General features: G+C 57.0%; 1 protein-coding gene across 3 annotated transcripts in view; it reads right to left on the bottom strand.

Annotated features, from left to right (window-relative positions):
• Positions 1-4,034: 4,034 nt before the first annotated feature.
• Positions 4,035-26,530, bottom strand: part of IGHMBP2 (immunoglobulin mu DNA binding protein 2) — a 28,322-nt gene continuing 5,826 nt past the window's right edge. The window contains exons 5-15 of one of the 3 annotated variants that reach the window (XM_014861610.3): positions 25,430-25,593; positions 23,590-23,790; positions 22,070-22,217; positions 16,726-16,900; positions 14,290-14,472; positions 13,826-13,944; positions 13,152-13,246; positions 12,073-12,196; positions 10,217-11,044; positions 7,842-8,014; positions 4,035-5,142 (exon numbers count right to left, since the gene is read on the bottom strand). In XM_014861610.3, coding sequence (XP_014717096.2) covers positions 4,945-5,142; positions 7,842-8,014; positions 10,217-11,044; positions 12,073-12,196; positions 13,152-13,246; positions 13,826-13,944; positions 14,290-14,472; positions 16,726-16,900; positions 22,070-22,217; positions 23,590-23,790; positions 25,430-25,593 — 2,408 coding nt within the window. In that variant the 3' untranslated portion in view covers positions 4,035-4,944. The remainder of the gene's footprint in view (positions 5,143-7,841; positions 8,015-10,216; positions 11,045-12,072; positions 12,197-13,151; positions 13,247-13,825; positions 13,945-14,289; positions 14,473-16,725; positions 16,901-22,069; positions 22,218-23,589; positions 23,791-25,429; positions 25,594-26,530) is intronic. The other 2 variants (XM_014861611.3, XM_044761945.2) reach the window with 2 other exon arrangements.

The following is a 26,530-nucleotide window of genomic DNA, read 5'->3' as shown; positions in this document are numbered from 1 at the left end:
AATTGTTTTTAATCATATGCACCCATCAACAACATATACAAAAATTACAGGGGCCAGCCCCGTGGCCAAGTGGTTAAGTTCACGTGCTCTGCTTTGGGGACCTGGGGTTTCGCTGGTTGAGATCCCGCGTGAGGACATGGCACCGCTCATCAGGCCATGTTTGGGTGGTGTCCCACATAACACAGCCAGAAGGACCTACAGCTAGAATATACAACTATGTACTGGGGAGCTTTGGGGAGAAGAAGAAAAAAAAAAAGATTGGCAACAGATGTTAGCACAGGTGCCAATCTTTAAAAAAAAAAATTATACACCAAGACCAAGTGGGATTTACCCCAGGAATTCAAGGTTGGTTTAACATTCAAAAATCAATTAATGCAATGTGCCATATTAAGAGAATAAAGGACAAACCCCACGTGGTCATCTAAAAGGGACAGAAAAAGCATATGACAAAGTCTAAAATGTATTCATGATTTAAAAAGTTACAACTCTAATAAAAAGCTTATAAATAAATAAATGAAACCCCTCAGCACCCTAAGGATGGAACTCCCTCAGCCCAATAACGCAAACGGGCCTCAGGGAGCAGGTGGGGTGAGGGATCGCACAACCCTGCACATTTATTAAAACCCCTCGAGGAGTACACTCACGATGGGCGCATTTTTTTTTTTTTTGAGGAAGATTAGCCCTGAGCTAACTGCTGCCAATCCTCCTCTTTTTGCTGAGGAAGACTGGCCCTGAGCTAACATCCATGCCCATCTTCCTCTACTTTATACGTGGGACACCTACCACAGCATGGCGTGCCAAGGGGTGCAACGTCCACACCCGGGATCCAAACCAGCGAACCCCGGGCCGCCAGAAGTGGAACGTGCATACTTAACCGCTGCGCCACCAGGCTGGCCCCACGATGGGAGCATTTTGTGGGAAAAGAATCACTTCCCAATAGAACTGCACAAGGAAATCCCTCACCAGCAGTTGAGGGCAGGGGACAGAGAGCTGAGCGGGGGTTCTGGCAGAAACAGGGAGAATCGCTGAGGAAAAAGGCAGGCAGCCAAAAACAGAGAGAGTTGAGAGGTCAAAATAATTCACACACTGGACAACCCGGCCTGGGGGAATCAGAAATCTACTCGCCAGAGGAGAAGACTCTTCCTCCAAACGAAGAAGTTTCCAGGCCAAATAAGGCTGCAGCTTTTGCAATGCTCCTGGCACAGAACACAGTTCCTTTTAAGTGCCAGCTTATAACTCGGGCCTAAAGCATCCCAGGGCAGCCTGGTGCCCATCGGCCCACTCTCATCCCTCTGGGCAACGCTCTAAACAAACCCAGGTAAACACAGAGCGCGGCTGGCCCGGCTGCCATCCCTGGCCTACCGGCAGGGGTGAGGAGGCGCGCCCTGTGGCTCGGAAGGATGCCCGGTGTGCTCACGTGGAGGGGCAGGGCTCGCCGCACCAGCAACCTCTGCTGGCGGCCGACCGGCTCCAGGGGACCCGGGCGCCCTGGCCTTGGCCCTGAGCAGTAAGGCCATTTGCTGAACCCGTATGAGGAGCTACGTGTGCCATCTCACGGCATCTCCCCTGCAGCTCTGCGAGATGACAACAAGGACAGCAGACATTTCCTCCGCACTGTTTCAAGGGCCTTGTGAGTCTAAAGCATTTAATCCTCACAACCACCCTGTGAGCTGGGTCCTGGCATTGCCCCATTTTACAGATGAAGAAACAAAGGCACAAGACCGCACAGCCAGCACCGGGTACATGTGGGAATAAACCCCAGGGCTGACAGGCTCTGAAGCTGGGGCTCCCTCCTGTGCCGTTTTTCCCCTCACCCCAAAAGAAAAAGGCAGGGCCCCTCCCCGCCGCCTCTGCAGAGGAGAGGAAGCACGCCCACCCGGAAGGGCGTTCTCACGCCTGGGCTGCCCCTCCAGCAAGGGCTGCAGCCTGCTGGTGACCGGCAGCTCCCACTCGCGGGCCGGGAAGATGTTTGCTTGGTGCATTTGTCCCTCATGGGGCTCCCCTGTCCAGGCCAAACTGCAGGGCATTTCTCAAGCAACCAGTGACAAACATTTTCCTAACAAGGTCTCTCTGGGATGAGAAATGGAAACTTTTCGTGCTGCAATGGTCAACTCGGACATTTTAATGATGCGTCAAAACCGGCTTGAGTGGCGGTCAGTCGGGGGGTGCGGAGGATGCACCGTGCAGGAGCAGGTGGGCGCAGTGACCACAGGCAAACGTCATTGGTCCTGACCCGGCCCAGGCCTCGCCAACACACGGCGCTGCTCGCTGCTCATCCCGCGGACTCCTCCGCCTGTGTGGTGGAGGCTGGTCTCGATGCTGCTACAGCCGGGCAGACGGGCTCGGGGAGGGGCCACTCGCTGCAGCCACGTTTGACAGAGTCCGCATTCAGATCAGGGCCTTCTCGTTCCAGAGGCTCCCCAGCACCCCGGCCCACGCTGCGTCGCCTTCCTTCCTCTGCTTCAAGTTCTTCCTGGCAGACGGCCCACGGGAATAGGACGTGGATGGAAGTATGGGGCCTGCTCCTTCTCTGATGAGCAGAGGTGCGCCGATTCAGCACTGCCTCCATGCTAGGACTGGGGATACACGTAAGATATACAGACATGGGCACAACTGGACCAGCAAAGACCCTTTTAGCTGCAAGCAACAGACACCCAAGGCAGACTTTCTTTAGCTAAAAAAGAGGATTTTTTAGTTCAAGACACTGGGAATAATGGGGTGGGGACCAGGTGTGGCTGGATCCAGGTGCTCAAACAATGTGATCAGGTTATTCTCCTGCCCCTATTTTTGGCTCTGTTTCTGTGTTGGCCTCCTTCTCTCCTGCAGACAGGCTTCCTCTAGGAGTTAGAGAGGGTGGCTCCCAGCCACCCCCAGAAAAAAAGAGCCAACATCATTCTTTCAGCATCTGTGTGTAGACCCCAGGGTGGAGCCCAGATGAGCCTTATTTGGATCATCCCTGGCTCAGCCCTGAACCTGGCCACACAGCTCTGACTGATCCAGCCGAGGACACGGAGCCTCCCTGTGGCTACAGGATTGAGGCTCATCACCAGAGACACAGCAAGCCTCCTCAACAGGCAAAACGGCTGCCACATGCCCCTCAACAACCGAGACAACGCGTCAGACACAGACGTCTCATCCCCTCGTAAGCACCGAGATCGTGCTGACGTGAGTCATCGGACGGACTGTGTGGGGCACCTAAACACACAACGTGAGGGGGTCCCAGTCCCTCCCCATCCTGAACATGTCAGTCCTAAAGCCACCTGACAGGAGCAAGCAAGGAAGGCGTCTACGCAAAGGGGAGGGCGCCCTGGTGGCACAGAGTGGACATGGGCCTGGGCAGGGGATGGGGCATCCTCATGCAAGTGGCTCAGTGCTGGCAGAGCCGAGTCAAGTGTTGGGCCTGGCAGAGGACCCGCTCCATAAATGCGCTGAATCAACAGCATTTGGGGCCAGTGGCATAAGGACAGGACGACAAGGCTCCTGGGGGAGACTGAGGCTGACACAGACACCCTGAGTGCCTGGTTGAGGGGGCTGAGGCCACAGAGACATCAATGGCACTTAAGGACAGTGGACGCAAGGCCTGAGTGAGGAGGGTCAGGAAGGGGGCGGAGGGCATGACAGAAGAAGGGCAAGTGCCGATGGTCAGAGCCCGCACAGCGACGGGGATGGGGAGGAGGCAGCTGGACGCGGGGCAGACCCGGCACCCGGGCACCACCTCCGACGCTGGTGTTTGCTCCTCCTCCGTGGCAGCCTCTGCGGCCCACGCCCCAGCCCCTCCCCTCGCTCTGTCCACAGGGCCAGCCTGTATCCGTCATGGGTTCACAACTCGCGACCAGCCCACTTCAAAGTGCCCTTGTCCTCCCCGCGGTCACTCGCCAGCAGCACGCGCATCCCCCACACGGCCTGTGCCCCACCTTCTTGTTGAAGCATCACTGTCCCTGAGGACGCAGAGCAAACATCGTCCCTGCTCCCAGCCATGTCAGGACAGCACACTGAGCAAAACCGGGAAGAACATCCACTTCAGACACACAACAGATGGACAGACTGGACAGTGTGCATACGTTTTAATTTTTAAATAATTTATCTCCCTTTGAAACAAATAAGACTCGGAGACTACAATAACACCCCCCCGAGGCTCTCTTCAGAAGCGTCGGCAGGGAAGGCCACAGAGCACCTCCAAGAAGGCACTGGGCTGCAAGGGGAGCCGGGCTGGGACCGTCCCCAGGGGGATGCAGGAAGGGCTCACAGGCTGGCAGCCTGCAAACCACAGCCAAGGGCCACGCTCCAGCCCGCTGCCCTACAGCGTCAGGGTGGGGCCACTGCAGCCACCGGGGAGCCACAGACAGACGGGAGGGGCTCAGCGAAGTCACGGTTCTGACAAAGGGCGAGCAGCCGCACGGGACACACGGAGAAGTGGCCAGCATGCAGGGGCCACCGCCAGGCACATTCTCTGAGCTTGCGAGCGCCCTCTCTCCTCCACACAGGCAGGAAGCTGGCTGGCCCTGGACAGCAGGATGTCACTGTCAGGGAGTTTGCGGCCCGGATGCCTCTGGAGGGGAGTGGACCCTTCCCGACCCTCACGGCAGCTCCCGAGATTGAGACGGTGGATTTCAGTCTTGACAAGGAGGGAGGGAAGAGACTGGGAGACGTCCGAGGCGGGAGTGAGGACGGAGACGCAGTGTGCCCGGGCCTACCCCTCACCAGGCCCCGAGGAAAGGTCAGCTGGCACTGCCAGAGCACCCAGGCGCCTCCTCCACCAGCGGCCATGCTAGAAAGCCCCCCACAGGGCGTGTCGCCCTGCGAGGCCTGGGTAGAGACAGCATGGGGGGCGGGACTGTCACCCAAGCAGCCACAGGGAGCGGGAGCTCTCGGGCAGCCCTGATCGCCCCCGCCACCTCTGCACAGACAGGCGCCCTGGCGGCCGCGTCCTCTGAAGACGGTCCGTCACTTCTCCCTCTCCTGCCTCTTGCTCTTCCTCTGGCTGGTCAGCTCGCCCAACTTCTTATCCAGCTTCCTCTGCAGCTGGGCCCTCTTGGCTGGGTCCAGGGCCCTGTCCTTGGTCCCACTGCCAGCGTAGAGGACTCCTTCCCGGCTGATCCTCTGCCGGGCGTGGGCTCGAGCCCGCTCACCACAGCCATGGATCTGGGGGGACACAACGATCAGTACTGGGCCAAGGGGGACGAGGTCCTGCAATTCTGCCCATCGCAGAGCTCAGGGACCATGAAGCCCCAGCGTAAGATCTCGGAGGGACTCCCTACTCTGGCCACACATGGATCCTGCAGGCTGCTGGGGGTGGGGGACACACCACACCCGTCCCTCCCCGCTCCTGTCCTCTGTGCTGATGTCAGCGCAGGGCCGGTTCCCCACAAACTCCCTGCAGGGTGAGGTCATCCTGTACATGGGTAACACAGGCCCACGTTTTGCACGTGTGACACATACGGTGACACGTCAACATGCTATCTGTAAATCACACTAGTGAGGTCACGCTGTCTTTCCTCCTAATCACTTCACGGCACGCATCCCAACTAGGATTAGATTCCCCTCTGGGAAAACTACTTTCATGTATGTCTTCCACATGCTAGGCCTATCATAGGGGCTCCAGTGACAAATGTCCATCGCAGGGGGACATGCGTCCCGCTGCTGTGTCTCAGGGAAACCCCAGCATGCCTCCCGTGCCTGCAAGGAGGGAGGGATGGAGAGGGAGGCAGGAGGGAAGAAAGCACCCAGCACCCCGTGCCAGCACGTCCAGGTGCCCGACGTGTGCGATTCTCGGACTCCTCCTGGGCAGCGGAGGGGCGGACTGAAGCCGCGGCCTCCGTCCCCAAAGCCAGTGCCTCCTCTGCTGCACGAAGCAGGGTGTTCCCCTGGGAACTGCCAGGCGGGACCTGAGTTAGGGCCTAGTAAGATTCCAGAACAGCTACTGGCTCACCCAGCCCTGTGCACAGGTCACCAGGAGCCCGGGGGCTGCCAGCTGCCAGGGCCCATCAACACCCAGCTCACTGAGTGTCCTCAGCCCCGTCCTCTGCCCCTTCTGGGCTGTCCCCACCTGGCAGCCCTGGCCCAGGCCCTGCCACCACAGCTCTCCCAGAGACAGACGTGCAGTCACCCCTTCCACAAGGCCCAGGACCCACATCCATCACCATAACTGCTCCTCACAGCCCAGGGGACGGGGCCGGGGCCAGGCACACAGTCCACCTAACAGGTGGGGAGAGGGGCTCAGAGCCACCGTAATGTTAATCTGCCCATGTTACAAAGTGAGCAGGTGATGGGGCTGGCGCTGGAGGCCACATCCCCAATACCGAGCCCCGTGGTGCTTCCTCGAGCCCTCTGCCCGCACGCCGTCTCTGAGCGGGGGATGTGCGCCCCGGCACAGCCCTCTCTCCTGCTGGAGGAGCCGCTGTGCTCCCCCTCTGATGGCCAGGCTCGAGGAGCCCACCAGCTCCCTGTCCCGGCGTGGGAGCTGCTCCTGCACAGGAGCCGCCGGGGGCTCCCCACCCCCACGGCACTGGCGACACGCACAAGCCGTGCAAACTCGCCCCCAAGCCTTGCGTTTGACAACTTGTAAACGTTGTAGGTAAAAACCTTTCTAAAACACTGTATGTTTTATCGACAGGCGTGAAGACGGGCAGGCTGCTTGGGTGTGTGAGGAGGGACAAGCCCCTCGCCCGGGACGAGGCCCTTCCTGGGTTCAGAGCAGGGCACAGTTGCCCAGCGGGCAGGCAGCGCCAACCCCTGACCTGGAGCGGGGACCCCCCGGGACTCCGGTGCAGCCCCTGCAGGACGGTGTCACCCCAGGGGCTGCACGCCCTCCCTCACACCTGCCCCCCTCCGACTTCAGAGAGCCCCACTGCCGGCCTCCCATCTGCCCAAACCAGAAACCCGAGGGCCACTCTGGGTCCTCCTTCCTCCTCTCAGCCTGACACACAGCCAATGGAGGCCGCCAATCCACGCCAACTCCCTTCCCGCCACACCTCGGGGATGGACGCCCAAGACCCTCACCACGTCCCTGCGGCCGCTCCAGCCTGCCTCCAGCCTTGTCCTCACCCAGGCCAGGCCTACGGAGTCCCGGCCCTGCTGAAGCGCCCAGGCCCCCCCACGGCCTTCAGAACCAGGGCTGAACTCCCCCAGGCAGCTCACGGGGCCCTGCTCACACTCAACTCTCAGCATCCTGCCTCACACTCTCCTCCTGGCTGCCTGAATGCCACCACCTCTCCCTGGGGGACCCGTGCAAGCCGTCCCCTGCCCTGCTCCCCACCTCCATCTGCCACGTCAGCCCCAGGGTTACTTCCTCTGGGAAGCCCACTCTGCGGGCTGCATCTGGGCAGCCCCCACCCCTGCTGCACCTTGCCCCCGCATCACTCCCTTGGTGAGGCGCTCAGCGCACTGTACCACATGCTGGTCTCTCATCCAGCTCGCCCGCCCAGGGCAGAGGTGAAGCCTGCTCTGGCCCCCGCTCCCCACGCCTGCAAGAGGGGCTCCCATCGACACATGCTCAAGGAACGAACGAACGAGCAGCCAGGCTGCCGGCCCACTTCACACAGTGGCCCCCAAGGCCCTACCTCCCCTCTCCCCTGCGCTGACCCACCGACAGAACCCAAGGACGCTGGCACCACATTCCCTGCCCAGAATGCCCAGGATGTGGCCCTAACTCAGCAAAGGTGACGTCTGACTTACTTGTGCCCTGACACACTCAGAACAAACCGAGAGTCAACGTCTGCTTTAAGGCTGGCAGAGCTCACCACCAGCTGCCGCTTCCATCTGGAGCGTGTGTGCCCTGGCTCCGAGCCCTGGAGAGGAGCCTGCCGCCCTCCCCACTGCCTGGGCCGGGACAGGCTGCGTACCTCGGGCAGGTGGTGGCTGAGGCAGTACCGGCGGCCACAGTGCAGGCAGAGCTGGCCCAAGGTCACCACGCTGGCTGTGCACTTAGCGAAGCCACAGGTGTTATCAGCCTTAATGGCAGCCGAGACGAGGGCATCAAAGTCCTCCTGGGCAGGCAGGTTCATGGCCGCGTGTCCTGGAGGAAAAAGAGCGTCACTCAAACAGGGAAGAAGGAAGTTGACAAGGACTCTCCCGCTGGGCCCACGTGGGCCCGCCGAGCAGCTGTGCCCCGGGCCCTGCTTTTGGGTTCACAGTGAGCGAGCAAACAGCGCAGCTGAGCTGGGACCCTTCTCCACGGAGCTGATACCCACTCGCTGCCGGGAGGCGAGCACGGACTTCCTACGAGGCGCTGGCTGCGCGCGCAGAGTGCCTCTCAAAAGCTCAGCCTCTTTAATCCAGAAAACACTTAGGCACGAGGATGTTCCTTACAATGTTAACTATAGAAACAAAACCCCAAAGCACACTCGACACGCCACACCCGGGAAAAGGCCAGATGGACCAGAGCGCACCCACGGGGCATGATGTCAGGAGACCCTGATGTTTGCAACCAGATGCGTGGAAGTCTTAAAGTCACAGGAAGATGCTCAGGAGTGGAAAGGAGATATAAAACTCCACGTGGCTGTAATTCCGTAGAATGCACACGTGTAACAAACACACACACCAGGGACGCAGCTGCTCAGGCAGCAGTGGGAGGGCTCCACCCTGGGCGGCTGGTAGTGACGATCCAGGTGACGGGCACAGGCAAGATTCGCCACCGCTTCCTGAGTCATTCTCTCATGGGAACCCCAGGTGCACAGCACAGAGGCCACGACGGCCAGCCTTGGAAGACACCGGGATAACTGTGACACTGCCCAGGGGCTCTCAGAGCCCCCACTGGCCTGCAGCTGCCTCAGTCTGCAGCAGTCACTTCAACCCTTCTAGGCAGACACTACTTTGCCATGGCCCCCTGTAAATGGGGAGATGCCCCCACCCCATCCCGGCAGACAGGCTGTAAAGCAGACACGCTCTCCTGCACTCACACAGGCCCAGTGGACACTGGGCTCAGGGCAGGGACATGAGCACTGATGCCCCGAGAGCAGCACCGGGAGGCTCGGAGAGGCCTGGACATGCTCGCTGCCCACAGGTGCCCACTATCTCACAGATCAAGTGACCTGGGGAGACGGACGAGACGCAGCGACCAGGCAGAGGGTGTTCAGGCCCCAATCCAACAAGAAATCTCATCCACACAAGTGCTGGCCCCTCTCCTCCAGGGACTGCGCACCCACCGTCCTCACCCCGTGACCGGCAGGCCGTCAGCCCTCGCTCCATCCGGCAGCGCCCTGCGCAGCGTGGCCTCCAGCTGTGGCCCCGGACCTGCTCAGGCTGGCCTCTGCTTCTTGGCTGCTGGGACGTCAGCACAGAGGCCAGAGGCCGACTAGACAGGCCACGTGGCGAGATGGACTCTGAAGGCGGCTGCCTGAAGGCCTGCTCCGACCCTGAGCTGTGCCAACAGCCCTGAACGGGCCAAGCCCCAGGACAGCCTGTCCTCAAGCACCACGCCGCAGGCCTTCTCCCAGAAGGAGGCCAGGCCTGCAGTCTCTCCCCCGGCCCCGGCCCGTGGCGGAGTCTGCTGCGTTCTCAGTGCGGTTCAGGAAGGCGCTCAGCGTCTCTCTCCTCTGCGGGACTTTGGCTCCTGGAGGCAGGGGCGACGCCTGTGCCCTGGAGGCCCAGCGCATGGCAGCTGCTCACTCGATACCATGGAGTGGACCCAGCAGAGCCTCCAACCCTGGGAGGCCAGTATGAAGCCCTGATTGTGCTGACGTAGTTGTGCTCGCAGGAAGCACGTGAATGAAGGGGGAGCTGAGCGGCTTCATGGTCCTGCTGAGGGGAAAGGGCCGCAGCAAGATGCCCCAGACAATCCAGGCCGTGGCCACCAGGACACTCACCAGAGTGCCAGACGGGGCATCGCAGATGCCCACAGGACCACCGAGACACAAGACAGCGTCGCACGAGCATCTGAGTGGGCAGCAGGGCTGGCACTGCAGCAGGGGGTCTGTGATGCTCCTCCCACCCGGAGGCTCCCCACGCCGCCCCCGCTGCTCTCCAGACCCCTTCCCCACAGTGCTGCCATCTGCCAGCCCTGCACGTGCCCTGGGGACGCCAGGATCACGTGACTCGGCACCACCCTCACGGATCTAAGGCCGATTAAAAATAAGGTGCAAAATGCAGAATCAAGCCAGTACCACCAGGAGGAAGTCTTAACTCTTCTCAGGGGCAGTAGGCGGGCGGGTTTCAAGTGGGGCAAACACCCGGTTTAGGGGACAGCAAGCCTGTGCCCCCGTGAGTTGACCCAACTTACCTTTACCATCTTTCTTCTTCTTCTTTTCCGGCACCTTCCGCGGCCCTGAGCCTGCGGCCTGTGGCCCATCCTTGGCCCGCCGCTCCTGCCCGCTCCTCTCCCTCTGCAGTCTTTCCAGGTGCAGGGCCTTCAGGTCCAGCGGGTTCCGGCCGCTCTGCTCCTGGACAGGGGGCTCCGTCTGCACGGGGCCTGGTGGCGGGGGTGGGGCCGGTGGGCTCGCCGGGACCCTCTTGCTCACAGTTATGAACCTCTTCCTGCCCTCTCCGGTGCTGTCGTGCCTCAGCCCGTGCTCCTCGGCGATCTGGTGGACCTGCATCCTGTCGTGTGAGTTGAGGGAGGCGGGAAACTCCAGTTGTGTCTCCTCACTTGCCATAAAGTCGGCGATCAGGGCCCTGAAGTGGTCTGCACTGTCTCTGCTCTCTGCTCCCTCGGGGCTGCCTCCGTTGAGGCTGGGCTGACAACGTGCCTCAGAGCCCAAAGCCCTCCCGCCTGGCTTCTGGCCCAGCCCGGCAGCCGCCCGGGCCCCCCGGGGCCCCTCCTGCTGCCTGCTCCTGGGAGCCTTCCTAGCAGGCGCAGCAGAGCCTCGCGACTTCACGCCAGCCTGGCCAGGGCCCTGGGAGCTCTCATGGGAGTAGTTCTCGGGGACGATGTCGTCCAGGTACTCAAAGGCTGTGCGCACCTCCCCATGCACTGTGCAGTAGTCCAGCAGGGTCTTCAAGAAGGCGTGGTTGTTGACAGTGCGAGAATCACAGATGACCGCCACGTGGCGCCGAGCGCGGGTGACAGCAACATTGATGCGCCGGTCCTCGGCGAGGAAACCAACTTCCCCTGAAAAACGAGCCGGAGTGAGTGGCAGGGCAGGTGGGAGACTAGGGAACAAGGAGCTGGGCTTTCGCCCCCTAATCAGCAACGATCACCCCACAAGGACCATCCATCCCAGCGCCCCATCCCTCCCGTGACATCAGTCACGCCCCCTGTCGCCCACCATGATCCACCCCCAAGCCGCTGCCTAATCCGCCGCACGAAGGCACCGCCATGACACAGGTCATGCTGGTGGCTTACCACAGCCTATCAAGCCTGGCGCCATGGCACCTGATGTGATTTTGGCAGCTATTTGACTGTTGCTCATTTCCAAGAAGGACAAACGCCTCCTCCCTAAGCCTAGACCTAGGAGATGGCGCAGAAGACACAGCTGCAGTCGATGCGCAAGGGAACGCACACGTTCCAGTATCGTCTCCCCACTGCAGCTTTTCCCTCCTCTCTCGTCTGTTTTCAACCTTGCCCTGAAAATGCTTTACAAAGCCCGTGGACTGGAAACCACTCTGGGTTCGACTTTCTTACTAAATGAGACATCCACACCCCCAGCAGCACCAAAACCACAGCCTGAAGCTACACTCACCTAGAAGATGCAAGACCACCTCTGGCTTTGGGGGGCTCCGCCTCCTCGGCAGGGCGGCTGGCCAGCCTGCACGCCCAGCCCACCACTCCCACCGCACACTCGTGCCTCTGAGCCGCCACACTCTGTTGCCTCTGCCTGGAACACCTTTCCCCACCGCCTCCCCAGGCTGACACCAGCTCATCCTGTGACCCTTGGCTCAGATGTCCCCTCCCCAGGACCATTTCCTCCCACCCCAGGTGCTGCTGGCCCTGAGCAGGTTCCCATTAGCGCTCTCGTCACACTGCACTCGGGCCGGCCTTCAAGTTAGTGCCCTTGCCTGACGGTGAGCTGGTAGAGGAGAGACTACTCCACGCCACGCTCCCAGCCCCCGGCACAGCCCCTGGCAGAAACCCGGCGTGCCCTCTGAATAAACAGCTTGCTTCTGCGCTTCCCCTTGGGCTCTGACGAGTGTCCGCACCTTTCCTATTAGACCTGACGAAGGACAGGATCACGGCCTCCTTCTCCCGGCCCTGGAAGCCATCGACAGACTTGATCTCAAGCTCGGGGTGCCTGTGAGCGAGGCTCTGTCTGAGCAGGTCCACCTGGAACAAGCGAGGCACAGCCGCGTCACAGCCCAGGTCAGGCGGCTCTGAAGCTCTGCCCTTCAGCTCGGCAGAGGGCCTGGGGCCACGGAACCGCCAGGACCGTGGGGAAGCCCCGGAGCGACAGTTTCCAAGCCGCCCTGCTCCCAGGGGTGCAAACGAACAGACAACACAACACGTCAACATGGCAAATGCAACCCCCAAGCCCCCGCGCTGATCTTCTGTCACTCCTCTTGGTCCAGGACAGCTCCCACCCCAGACACCCATGTGAGGCCTGTACACCCGGGAGGCGCCATGCTCACAACACTTCGAAGCAGGTGCGTCTTCCCACCAAAGGAGATGGGCTTTGCTTCCTAAGCGCACAGGCACGGAGAGAGAAAATGTGAGAGAAACTGAAAAGGAGGGAGCAGATGCCTGTCGCTTCTGCTAGCCCGCCATCTACACCTCTCCAGGGACAGTGGCACCTCTGATTTCCCTAAGGAAACCGCCGCTCCCACGCTCAGTCCTCCCAGAGCCCATGAAGCCACGCCTGCCCCAGCCCAGAGATGGGTGAGGGCCCCAGCTCCCCACCACAGCGACTGGCTCAGGGATGGGGACCGCCTGAGCCAGACCAAGATGATTCAAAGCTGAGACTCTGGGAAATGCCGCAGGAGGATAGGCTGCTCCCCCGGGACGGCCCGTGTCAGGACAACTGGGCTGCAGATGAAGCCAACACAGGGAACCAGGCCGAGAGGTCACGACAGGCGGGGTATGGCATAGCGAGTGAGACAGCCAGACGGACACACAGAGGCTCTCGCTAATACCACCTCAGCCCTGGATCCAGCCGCGACGCGGTCAATCCCACCCTGGTGCTTTCAGTCACAAGAGCCGATAAACTACCCTTTTTCTCCAGCCACTTTGGGGTGGTTGAGTCCCACCGATATACACAGAGAGGCGCGAGGGGGCCCTCTCACACCTGGAGGTTGTACGGCGTGATGACGGCAATGTCACTCGCGCAGACACCAGCATCCACCAGAGCCTGGACGTGCAGAGCAACGAGGCGCACTTCACCTGGAGGGGCGTAAACAGGTTCTCAGTACAGGGACACTGAGCTGACACCTACCACCAATGCTTGTCGTTAAGCGCTCCTGTCTCTCACAGTGAGCTGATTTTACATTGTGCCTGTGGTAGTGTCCGGGGAGCTGATAACCTGAGTCGGACGGTTGCCAGATTTAGCAAAGAATCAGGAGCCCCAGTTGCACCTGCCTTTCCAAAAACAGCGAGCATCTTTTAGTCCAAGCACGGCCGGTTCCTCCATTCACCTGGCAGCCCTGGGAGTGGAACCCAGCAGTCTGCTACCACCAGCTGAGCAACAATCTCGCCCCCGGGCTCCGCCAGGCAGCGCTGGGCCAGCCTCCTCAGAACAAGACTAGAAACCCCGCCCAGGCCTACGTCTTCCCTGGGGAAGAAAGCGATGGTGCTCAACCTTCTGAAGCTTGTGGCTCAAACCTCCCACAGTCCGTCAGTGCCGCGTGCCCCCCGCCTTTGCTCAGCTCGTCTCTGAAGCGGGCAGTCTGGAGGGACTTCCGTGCTTGGAGAGGAGCTCAGGTGTGTTTAAGCTGCAGGCCGGCCCTTCCCAAGCAGGCTCACCCGGGTTCCCCTTAGACTGCTCATCCTCCTCTTCCAGCTCAAAGAGCCCGCAGCCAGCCGTGTCCACCAGCAGCAGGGGGACGCCCGTCTCCTCCGTGGCAGCCACGCCCGGGAGGTCCCTGCTCGAGGGAGGAGACGGAACAGTGAGGCCCGCAGGAAGGAGTGCTGAGGCCCTCAGACCAGACCTCGCCTCCCCCTCACTCCCTGCAGCGCGGGCCCCTCCCACAGAAAAACGGGGAACCGCCCCACGGGGAACACAATGAGCATGAGGAACGTCAGAGACTCAGAGGGGCCCAAACCCAGCCCTCCAGGGCAAGGCCACACTCCTTCCCAGAACACCAGGCCCAGAGCCAACTTTTACCCTAAAATCTTTACGGAACACAACTCAGGTGACACGGGGGGCTCTGTCAGGCAAGGAGGATGAGACAGGGGACGCCAGGCGGGGGTGTAACTGAGTCACTCACCGCAGGAGGTGCCCAGCCACGGAAGGGTGCGCCGTGAGCTGCCCGGCATACAGGGCCTCCGAGGCCCATTGCATGATGGCCTGGTGCATGCGGTACTGCACGGTCAGCGTCCGCACCACCCTGGCGCCATACTCCTGGTCCAGGCGCTCCATCAGGCTGAGCGACAGCCCGGCCAGCGCAGCCCTGCACCCGAGAGGAAGGAACCGGAAGGAGGGCCTGAGTCCCTGAGTCCAGCTTGAAACCAGGGCCCAGGGAGGAAAGCGGTCCTCAAAGCTCAGGACCTAACAAAGCCCCTGCTCTGACCTAAGCTAAGTGTGTGGGCAGCTGAAGAGTGGCCCCTCAAAGACGCCCACGTCCTAACCCTGGGACCTGAGAACATGTGACCCTACGTGACAAGACGGACTCTGCAGACGTGATGAAATTAAGGGTCGAGATGCGAGACGATCCTGGATGATCCAGGTGGGTCCAATGTCATCACGAGGTCCTTAGAACAGGGAGGCAGGAGGGTCAAAGTGGGAGAAGACGAGGGGACAGGAGAGACAACTGAAGATGTTATGCTGCTAGCTTTGAAGACGGAGGAAGGGGCCACAGGTTAAGGAATGCGGGCGCCTCCAGAAGCAAAAAGACAAAGGCACGCATCCTCCCCTGGAGCCTCCGGAAGGGACGCAGCCGACGCCTGCACGGAACCCACTGAGGCCATTTTGGGTCCGACTTCCAGAACCGTACGAGATAATAAACCTGTGCTGTTTAAGTCTGCGGTAAGCTGTTACAGCAGCAGCAGCAACTAACAGAGACATTCTTAAAATTCCGCACTCCAGGGGCTGGCCCCGTGGCCGAGTGGTTAGGTTCGCGCGCTCTGCTGCAGGCGTCCCAGTGTTTCGTTGGTTCAAGTCCTGGGCGCGGACATGGCACTGCTCGTCAGACCACGCTGAGGCAGCGTCCCACGTGCCACAACTAGAAGAACCCACAACGAGAAATATACAACTATGTACTGGGGGGCTTTGGGGAGAAAAAGGAAAAAATAAAATCTTTAAAAAAAAAAAAAAAAAAAATTCCGCACTCCAGCCGTGAGAGTCCACCACCGCGGGGACAGAGGCTGACGTTCACTGAGCATTCCTCCGTGCCAGGCTCTGCCCTCAGCACCTCACAGCCATCCACTTGCCCGCTCCCCCTCCAGAAGCACTTCTCCCCCACGACAAGCCTTCAGAACACACTGCCGCCTTTACTCCACCCCAAACGTCCCCCTCCCAACGCCCCACTTGAAGCACCATGTCGGATGGCCTCGTTCTCTGCGGGCCCCTGACCGAACCGCCCCCAGCTCCCTGGGAGGCTGCACCTGACACACTCGCTTGCACATCTCGACTCAGAAAACAACGAGAGTTCCAAGGCTGATCATGACTTCCACGCACACGGCAGCAGAGAACTGTGTCAACCAGCACCAGGAAGAAGAAAGCGATCTTCAAGTGACTCGGGAGTCTTCACGGGTTTCCTTCCTTCTGGACACGGACTCTGGAACTGCCTTGTAAAAGGCCAATTTGTTCACAGATACCCACATGCTAGGCTCTGTCCCCAGGCCTCATGTGACCCACATTCTAGCTGGGAGGATGAACGAACAAGTCCACATGTGCCACCGCAGGGAGTGACGAGAGCTAAGGAAAACGAAGTAAGCTGACTAATGGACCACAGGTGACGGGGATGTCCCTGCGACGGGGCGGTCACGGGAGACCACGCGGAGAGTCCAGCTGAGAGACAACTACGTGAAGGGAGGGCGTGACCTCCAGATATCCGGGAAGGAGTGGTCCAGACGGGGGGCCCTCACGCACAGAGGAGGCCAGCGTGGCCAGAGCAGGGAGGGAGGGGGAGTGGTAGGAAAGGAGGCGAGGAGAGGGGCCAGGCGGCAGCGGCACGTCCCCCACCCAGGAGGGAGCTGTGCTCGGTCACACTAGGGACACCGCGTCTCTGCAGCGGGCAGGATCGTATTTACTGAGTCCCTCCTCACGTCCCAGGCTCAGAGAACCCGTGCTGGGTGGTGAGCTTGTCAACCCCGAGGTGAGCACAGCCCTCGCAGCGGCTCTCACGGTAACGTGCGCATCAACCTGCCTGGCTCCCTGACTCACTGCGGGATGCTCCACTCGGCAAGCGAGGACTGAGACCGTACCAGGTGCTGAGGCTACAAAGATGATCGCCATCCGACCCCTGACCTCATAAAGATGAACTCCATCCGACCCCTGACCTCAAGGAGCGCACGGCCTGACAGAGCAGACGTCTAAACGACTCAGTGCAACACAACGGGGTAGAAGTGCCATCAGGAAACGTGCAGAGGAGGGCAGACCCAGGACCTCCCGGTGAGCCCGGCGCCTCTGGGCTGGACTTTGAGGGACGGACCAGAGGGGTGGCGGGCGGGGGCGGAGAAGGCCCTCCCGCAGACGCTCTTACTTGTGAGAGACGATGGTGGGGGGCAGCTGTTTGTGATCTCCAGCCAGGACGCACTTCCTGGCCTTCAGCAGGGGGATCCAGCAGCTGGCTTCGAGGGCCTGGGCACACTCATCGATGACCACCACGTCGAAGTAGCCGTCGGGCAGCAACTTCAGAGGGCCGTCGGGAGAAGCACCTGCCGGGAACCAGAACCGTGAGCCCTTCCAGGAGGCGCTGGCGTATCCTAACAGCAGCAAGCACACCGGAAGAGACACACAAGCCAGCTGTTTCATAACCCAGTCTTGCATTAAAGACTGTGTGTGATAACCTTGAGTCTTGGAATAAACACTTGGGAAGGACATTAAAAAGCTCATGGTTCCAGCCCACCTGTGTCTAAGAGGGCAGCGGTGTGTCCCTAGCCACGGGCCACTCCGACGTTTCAATCAGCAAAATCAATCACCCCTTTGGGGCCGGGACCCCAAATCCTGGAAGGCTGTCTTATTTCTAAATATTACTTCCGTATCATTTTCTGAATTTAGAATTTAATTAATTCTCCTCTAAGTTCTTCTTGAACACACAGAACAACCAACTGCTGAGAATTCACCAGGAGAAAAAAACTCCGTGTACTTGACAACATAAACCACCATACCAGCTCCTCCTTCCTGGAACGCAGAGTGGTACAGCGGACCAAGTCCAAGCGTGAGCAGGACCTGAGCCCCACGCCAGTTCTCGCGAACTGCGGCGGGGCCCGGGCAAGCCACCCAACCCCTGCACCTCATCCACGAATGTGGACAAGGGCTGCATCTCTTCGATGGTCGCGATATCTAAAAACTAATATACCACGTGCATGCCAAGTAGTATACAGAAATCGCAAAAGGATGCATATAAAAATAAATACGTGTATTTAATAATATACATAAAGTGCCTGCCACAAGAAGGCAGGTGTTAACACATGCTGTAAATGCTAGCTCTTGCCCTTTTCTGCCCTGGTTAATTATGCTGAGATATACAGAGATGCACACCCCCACATACGTTATTTGATGACTAAGATAGAGAACTTGAACCTCCCCAGCTTGACCCTCAGGACACGGGCGGAAAGCGTCCCCAGCACAGTGAGACTCAGGACCGCGGTTTGGAGAACTGAGAGGCGAGTTTAGACTATGTGTGCAACTTCACGGAGCAAAGGGAAGCCAGCAGACTCCTTCTAGCTCCCCAAGCCAACCAGCAGGGACCTAAAGGCCACACGCCAACCTTGCGGTGGGGGTTGGGGGCCAGCTGCTTTGTGATTTACAGAAAGCGCTGCATTTAAAGTCAGTCGGAGAGGATGTCAGCAGAGATGGCTGAGTAAGGACCTGAGAAAGTTCCCTCTCCGACTAAAGCACCGAGAACACTGGCAAAATTGTCAGGAGCAGCTTTTTCAGAACTCTAGAAATTAACCAAAGGCTTGCAGCCATCCAGGAGCATTTATTCAAAAAATAGCTAAGTCTGGGCAAGAGCAGCAAGCTTTATGGCGTTCCTATGGAGCAGGCACTGCTCCCCAGTTCCATGGCAGACTTGAAGCCAACAGCCTGCAAGCACGGTGAAAACCAGCAGCCTGACAGCCACTGGGGAACAGGGCTCCTTCAAAGCCCCATCCAAGAGAACTGTCACCACCAGACCCATCTGTGGGTCCCTAGTAAGATCTCCTCACACTGCCGTCAGCATCTGACCTGACCTGGAGCTCACCCCGTGCAAACAGCCGTGTCTCCGGGGGTGTCTGCTGAAACCATCAGAGGCAAGTGTTGAACACTGGAGCTCTCGGGGGCCATGGGCAACAGGTGGAGCCAACGACAGGAGGACCAAGAGCTTCAAACGAAAAGCGAGGCAAAGAGATGTCCACAGGGTCTTTGAAAAGCTCTGACACATTCCTGCGAAGCCGGAAGGCCACATGCGTGTAGTGGTGTGTGCACACCCAGGAATGACCCGAGGAGGCCCCAGCTGCGCGCCTCTGGCTCACCTCGAGGCTCCGCACGAGCAGGAAGTGAAGGCTGTGCTGCAGACCGCCTGGCTGGGCACTCAAAGTGCGCCCTACGCACTCGGAGCCCCTCGGCAAAGACAGGAGACTTCCTGGTGCCAGGAGTTCAATGAATCGATTTAATCATGACCAACCGCTAAGCCAATGAGCAGAGGCTTCAGTGGCCACCCTGGGCGAAAAACACAGACTCCGCAGAATCATCTCAGAAAAGTCACTAAGCAAACAAACAACAACAGAGCAGCGACAACCAGCCCTGCGGAGGGAAGAGAACCTGACGTCTAGAGGGGCCACGGGATGTTATTGCAAATGTTCAGGCTTCCAGGGAAAATTCAAGACGGGCAAGGAGACACAGTGTGGCCCACACATGAGGAAAGAGCAGTCACCAGAACCTGTCCCTGAGAAAGCACAGACGTCGGTCTCACTAAACATCAGCTATTTCCAGCCCGGTGGAGCAGCAGTTAAGTTTGCACGTTCTGCTTCAGCAGCCCGGGGTTCGCCGGTTCAGATCCCAGGCATGGACCTACATACTGCTTGTCAAGCCATGCTGTCCCACATATAAAGTAGAGGAAGATGGGCACGGATGTTAGCTCAGGGCCAGTCTTCCTCAGCAAAAAGAGGAGGATTGGTGGAGATGGTAGCTCAGGGCTAACCTTCTTCTTCAAAAAAAAAAAAGCAAAACAACCCAACAGCAAAACAAAATGTTCAAACAGCTGAAGGAAACCATATCTAAAGATAAAGGAATGTATGAGAATGATGTCTCACCAACTAGAAACTATCAATAAAGGGACAGAAATTATAAAAAAAGAAATACAAATTCTGCAGCTGAAAAGTATAATAGGGGTCAGTCCCGTGGCTGAGTGGTTAAGTTCGCATGCTCTGCTTCAGCAGCCCAGGGTTTCACTGGTTTGGATCCTGGGCACAGACATGACACCGTTCCTCAGGCCACGGAGGTGGCGTCCCACATGCCACAACTAGAAGGACCCACAATTAAAATATACAACTAGGTACTGGGGGAATTTGGGGAGAAAAAGCAGGAAAAAAAAAAGAAGATTGGCAACAGTTGTTAGCTCAGGTGCCAATCTTTGCGGGAAAAAAAAGTATGATAACCAAAATTCACTGGAAGGGCTGAACAGCAGATCTGAATAGGCAGAAGAATTAGTGAACTTGAAGAATTATTCAGTATGAGGAACAGAAAGAAAAAAGAATGAAGGCAAATGAAAGACTGCAAAGACCCATGGGACACCATCAAGCGCATCAATATCCATACCACAGGAGTCCTGGAAGGAAAGGAGGGAAAGGTGCAGAAAGAATATTTGAAAACATAATGGCTGAAAACTTCCCAAATTTGAGGAAAACATCAATCAACACATCTAAGAAAGCCAGCACACTCAAAGTGGTTTACTCAAAGAGCCCCGTGGAGACACATCGTAATCAAGCTGCCGGAAAACGAAGAAAGCAGCCATTGGTCACGTACCAGGGAATCCTGGATACGGTTAACGCCCACTTTCTCATCAGAAACTTAGGAGGTCAGAAGGCAGGGGGTGACATAGTCTTAAAACCAAGAGAAAGACTGTCAACCAGGAATTCTACATGCAACAAAGCTATCGTTCAAGAAGGAAGGAGAAAAAAGATACACCCAGATACAGAGAAGCGAAGAGGACTCGCGCACAGACCTGCCCTTCAAGAAATACTGACGGGCGTCCCCTGGGCTGAAATGAAAGGACTCCAGACAGGAACTCAAACCCACAGGAGGAAACAGAGAGCAGAGAGCAGGAGGGATCTGGTGTTTGACTCTTCTTCTGTCCTATCTGATCTAGAACACAAGTGGACAGAACGCTAATGATAAAGCCAATCAGAGCCTGGACTCTTCCTCTGTGCCCCACGTCCTGGCCCCCTGCTGTGCACGCCTTGTGCGATCCCCCCACTTGTGCGGGCCAGACCTGCGCCTTGCTTCTAACCAACAGAATATGGCAAAGGTGACGGATGTCACGTCTGACAACATTACGTAGGATTACGGCCCCTCCTGCTGTAGGCTGTCGCATGCTGTGAACAACGATGGGGAAGCAGCTAACCCCATCGCCAGCAACTGATGGTTTTCACACCACAGGAGATTTCAAAGAAAGAACATTACCAGTGATAAAAATGCTTATTTCATAATGATAAACTGGTTAACGAATCAAGAGAACGTAACCTGACATTTATGCTCCTAATAAAAGAGCTTCAAAAGAGATGAGGCAAAAACTGACAGAACTTCAAGGAGAAACAGACAAATGTACGAGAAAGATTTCAAGGCCCCTCTCTCAACAGGCGATAGGACCAGCAGACAGGAAATCAGTAAGAATAGAGAAGACTCGAACACCACCATCAACTATCAAGACATCGATGGAATATTCCAACAAAACCAGAAAACACACTCTTTTCAAGGGTCCACAGAACATTCACACAGACCGTATTCTGGACCATAAAATGAGCCTCAGGGAAACGATCCAAGTCTTACGCCCCACGTCCTCCGACCACACGGAACCATGTTATAAATCAATGACAGGAAGGTATCTGGAAAATCCGCAACTATTTGGAAAGAAAATAACACCCTTCTAAACAATCACGGGTCAAAAAAGAAATTGAAGGGAAATTAGCATTTTACAAGGGATGAAAACGAAACACAGCACATCAGACTCTGTGGGACAGCACGCGAGCGGTACTAGGGGACGTTTATAGCAACAAATGCCCATATCAGAAAAAAAGACAGGTCTCAAATAAACGGAAATCAACGACCTCAGCTTCCACCTTAAGAAAGGAGAAACACAAGAGCGAACTAAATCCAGTGAGCAGAGAAAGGGAATTAATAAGGATCGATGCAGAAATTGATGAAACAGAAAACACAAAAACTAGAGAAAACCAGGGAAACCAAAAGCTGGTTCTTTAAGAAGATCAATAAAATTAATAAACCTCTATCCAGAAGATCAGGAAAAAAACAGGATACAAACGACCAACATCAGGAATGAAAGAGGAGACACCATTACAGATGCTGGAGATACTAAAAAGATAATCAGGGACTATCATAAGCAACTTTACACCTATAAATTCAACAACTCGGATTAAGTGGACAAAGTCCTTGGAAGATACAAGCTCCCTCGGGCAGAGAGAACCTGACCATCCCTACATCGATGAAAGAAGCTGGATCTGCAGTTAAAAACCTCTCTACGAAGCAAACTCCGGGTCCAGAAGGCTTCATGGGTGAATCCCCCAACACTAAGGATGATGCTACACAGACCCCTCCAGGACCCTGAGGAAGAGACCACCCCGCCCGCTCCCACTGAGGCCGGAGGGCTGGAGGCCGCCCCTCCTCACCCGTGTTTGTCGCAAGGACCACGTCCGCCGACGTGAGGCTTTCCAGCATGGCCGCCTCCTCCCGCTCCTTCAGTTCTTTTCTTAGCAGCTTGATTTCACTGCGAAAATTACTTTTCTCTTGCTTCTCCTGGATCTTTTTGTTTTTCACCTACAAAGGAAAGCAAAGAAAATAGAATTATTCGGACGTGACTTTGCACTTATTTAGCTCTTTTTCATTGATGAGGTGCTTTTATTTATAATCAGTTGGTCCACTTCAGTAAGTTCTTTAAAAGACACTAAAAGTCAAAACTCTTTCTTGAAAGAGGACACACACACACAGGTGACTAGGCGCCTGACAGCCCAACGGGCATCAGAGCCGGTGTCGCCTGCACAGGGAGAGGCGGAAAAGGAAAGTCCAGGGCCTCGAGGCAGATGGCGTTTTACTCTGAATGCAGATGAGACCAAAAAGTGGCCCCCAGCCCTGCCCTGCCCAGAGTCATGGACGTGCTCTCAGGGAAGAAAAAGCCCCTGCTCGCCCAGGGTCGGGGTGCGAGGCGCTCACACGCGGACAGGCTGAGCTGCACTTCCCGCTCCACACTTGTCAGGAGGGGAACAAGATTTCTTCAGCCCATAAAAGGCTCACCTGAACCTCAACTGACTTTAACACCGGAAGACACGTAACCCCTTCCTTATCCGTGATTTCTGCTTTGGAGGATGGGGATTTGGCAGGAGTGACATGAGGGGTTTTATCGTGCCTAACTCACAGAGAAGCAAGTCCTGACTGACTTAAACAGGAGCGAGGAAATGAAATCCCCCACATGTGGGATGGAGCAAACAACGTCGCTGCACATTCCTGTACAGCTTTAATTGCGTTTGCCCTGTTCCCACCCCGCTATTCCCAATACGGCACCCTGCGCGCTATCCCACTACTCCTCGGGCCCACGGGACAGGCTGACCCGCAGCACCGCCCTGAGGGCCCAGGACACCGAGGAGTGCTGACCTGAGGCCAGGAGACCAGCCGATGGTGGGCAAACACAGGGCAGGACAGGCAGTTAAGGAAATTCGGGCGGACATGTAAACTAGAGAACCAAAGAGCTCGGAAGTACTGGATTGCCAGAGAAAATGCCATCTCAAATTGACCCGTCACTGACCACGCTCTCTTTCACAAGGATAAGGCAAAATGGACCAAAACATTGGGGAGGGTGCATATTTTCTGAATTTTTATTTTCAGGCTTTTTTTTTTTGGTTGCCACTATTACCCAGACAACATGACCAGCCATGAGGAATACCTAAGAGAAATGTTTTTTTTAAGACGATCCCTCAGCTTCTCATGGAACTACCCTGAAGACAGCTGAGTCCCTATGAAACGCTGAGTAGAGGTCTCTATCAGAAAGGGGCAGACACAAGGCTTGAAATGATCAGATGAGTCGACGGAGGCCAGAGAAAGGCAAGAAGAATACAGACAGATAGAATCCACTCCTTGAAAAGGCTGCAGATCAGAACACCACACACTAAGTGCACACTGGCTGAGAGACACATACAAAGACCTGGTCGATGTCCTTTCTGATATCTGCGACAATCTGTGCATTGTCACTCCGCGCTAAAACCGCGTCGAGGGAATGCTGCTGAATGGATTCCAGAAGTCGGGCAGGGTGCCCGAGGCGCAGGATCCTCTGCTTGCACTGAGCCAGACGCTCCACCAGATTGTCCACTGCGATGTTGGAGGGCGCGCAGCACAGCACCTGGGGAAGCAGAGAGCCACTTGGGCTTGGTGACTTCTTTTTTAATGAAACCACTTAAGTTTACGCTAGAATAAACAGAAAGCCTTACAGGTACAGACAGGCGGGTGGAGTGTGTACAAGTGGGAGTGTTAAAGGGTAAACACACAGCTACAAGGACGAGCAAAGACGCCTAAAGGGGACACAGCACTGTGCACTGACACGACATCTGGGTGCCTAGCGCCAGGTCTGAAGAACCTTTAGTCTCCAAAGCACCAGAAACAGTAAGTGACTTGCAACTGGAAGGAAAAGGACTCGAAGATTAAAGTGTGCCCTGAATAACTGAGGCTGGGACACCCATTATCACCAATCAAACCATTCTACCATCCGACCAAGTGGGACAAGGAAACTCTTTCTGAATGGACCCAGTCTGGCTCCAGAACCGCAGCCCCACTACAGAAGCAGGTGGCAGCCGGCAGAGGAGGCAGGGAGGAGGGTCGTCACCCACAACAGGCGGCTGGGCCTCCCCACGTCCTGGCATCGCCCCGACCCACATTGGGGCGGCCAAAGGCGCACCTGCGCCCAAGCGTGCACACAGGTGCGTCCGGTCTCACCATGTACCGAGACAGAAGGCACCCAATTAAACCACCAACTCTGCTGCCTGCCCATAGGTCATCTTGTGATCCAGTTTTCAAATGTCTGTGTCAAGACATCCCTTTGTAGGAAGGCATTGGCCATGGTTTTGCAACCGAGTGACAGATTCCCTGCAGCTCCCAGGAGCAGTGGTTCTGCCCAGAGGCTCTGGAGGGACCGTGTGGCCGGGCTGAAATCCCGGCCCTGCCGCTCACCAGTGAACGACTGGAGCACGTGACCCTGCTTCGCAGCTTCCTCTGTAAACTGGGGCCACTGACCGACCGTGGCGCCCAGGGTCTCTGTGGGGATTAAAGGAGCGCATATGTGGAAAGCACTTAGAAGGGTGCCCGGTTTATAAAAAGCACCCAGTAAACGTCAACCTACAAGTGTTGACCGTTATTATTCCAATTCTCACCATTATTCAACATTTAGAAACCAGAAAGATTTTTTTAAAAGCTTTCTTGTGCTCAGAATCCATGATGACTCGTGTTGATGCAGATGAGGATGAAAGAGCCTTTCCCAACCATTAAAAACGTACGTGAACACTAACGCACATTAGAGTCCACGTGTTGGAAAAACCAGTGACCTGCGCACTGCACCCGTGTGTCGTCTCAATTAACCAGACCACCTGACTGCCCGTAAGCCATCCGTCTCTCCCAACCAGCCACACCTCTGAGGGACACAGGCGGCCTCAGTCCATGGCACGCCCCCTGCACACCCGGCATGGGCCTGAACCCAGAGCGTGGGCCCACGAGTGCACTGAGGGGACCAGCTGGACTGGGACCCGGTGACAACAAAGACCTCAGCCACAGAGGGCTCGTGGGGCCTTTCTCAACAACTTAGACCGAGTGCCTGGGCATGGACACAACAATGCATGCAGCTGCCGAAAACCAGAAAGGGCTGAAGCCAGTGCCCGGTCAGTGAATAGCCAGGAATGTTCCCAGACCCCAGGCTGGGACCCCACGGGCGCCCACGAGCACGGCACACCAGAGCCGCTGGGTGCTGCCGGGACACGGTGTCTGTTGCCCACCTTCAAGCCCTGCTTCACAACTTGGAGGATGACTTCAACTACCGTGGTGGTCTTCCCAGTGCCAGGAGGCCCGTGGATGACGGCCAGTTCCTTCTGGGACAGCGCGAACTTAACAGCTTCCTTCTGGGAGGCGTCCAGGGAGGCGTTGCAGAACGTCAGCGGGCCTGCAGGAGAGGCGGCAGCGTCAGGCTCCCCGCTCGGCCCCTGAGCTCCGGCCACGCAGAGCACACGGAGGACACAAGGAGAAAGCCGGCCCTTCCCAGGAGGCACAGTCTATGCAAAATCGATCTGCTTTGTTTCCAGAGGGTTCTCCTAGAACAAGGATGGGCGACTGTGGACCACAGGCCAAACCCAGCCCGCGCCTGCTCTGTGAGTCAGGTTTCACTGGAGCGCGGCCACGCCCGCTCGCCTGCACGGTCTCCGGCTCTGGCCCGCCAAGCTACAACATTTACAACCTGCCCCTTTATGGACAAAGTCTGCCAACTCATGCTCCAAAATAACAGACTTTTCTGAAATAAATGTTTCCTGGAACACATCTGTTTCTACCATATTGTCCCTTTTAAACTGCCTGTAAAATGACAAAAACAAATAATAAAAAGAACTACGAGCAAATTCCAGGATTGCGTTTCTATTCTGCATCTTTCATGACCAACACTATCTGCTCCGTAGGCCCTGGGCTTCCGGAGAGCAGGTGCTGCTGTGTCCAGCTCTGTGCCCACAGCACCTGCCACAGGGCGCCTGCTCCCCAGAGACACCCGACACAGGAGCGCGCCCGTCTCTCTGGCACAGGGCACCATCCAGCCTGGACGACCCAGACAGACTAGGAAGCCGTCACAGGCCGTTGGACCGAAGTCCCAGTGCGCGCTGCCCTGCTCCATACCGTGGCCCTCTTTCCCACCACGATCAAGATATATCGTGTTTCTTCAAACATAGGATCGTTAAATTATAGGCAGCCGCTTGAGGAGATAATAAATGCTTCTCAAAAATGAGGTTCTTCCAGAACACTCAAGAAGGATAGGAGAAAGTGCACAGACTGCCGTAAGTTAAAAGAGCATGCGTGTGCATACACACACGTACGTACGTAAAACAGACATACTGTTC

The sequence above is a fragment of the Equus asinus genome, chromosome 17 (genome assembly GCF_041296235.1).
Source record: "Equus asinus isolate D_3611 breed Donkey chromosome 17, EquAss-T2T_v2, whole genome shotgun sequence".
Lineage (NCBI taxonomy): Eukaryota > Metazoa > Chordata > Mammalia > Perissodactyla > Equidae > Equus > Equus asinus.
Note: the sequence above shows the minus strand (reverse complement) of the source record. Positions and strands in the feature narration are given on the sequence as shown.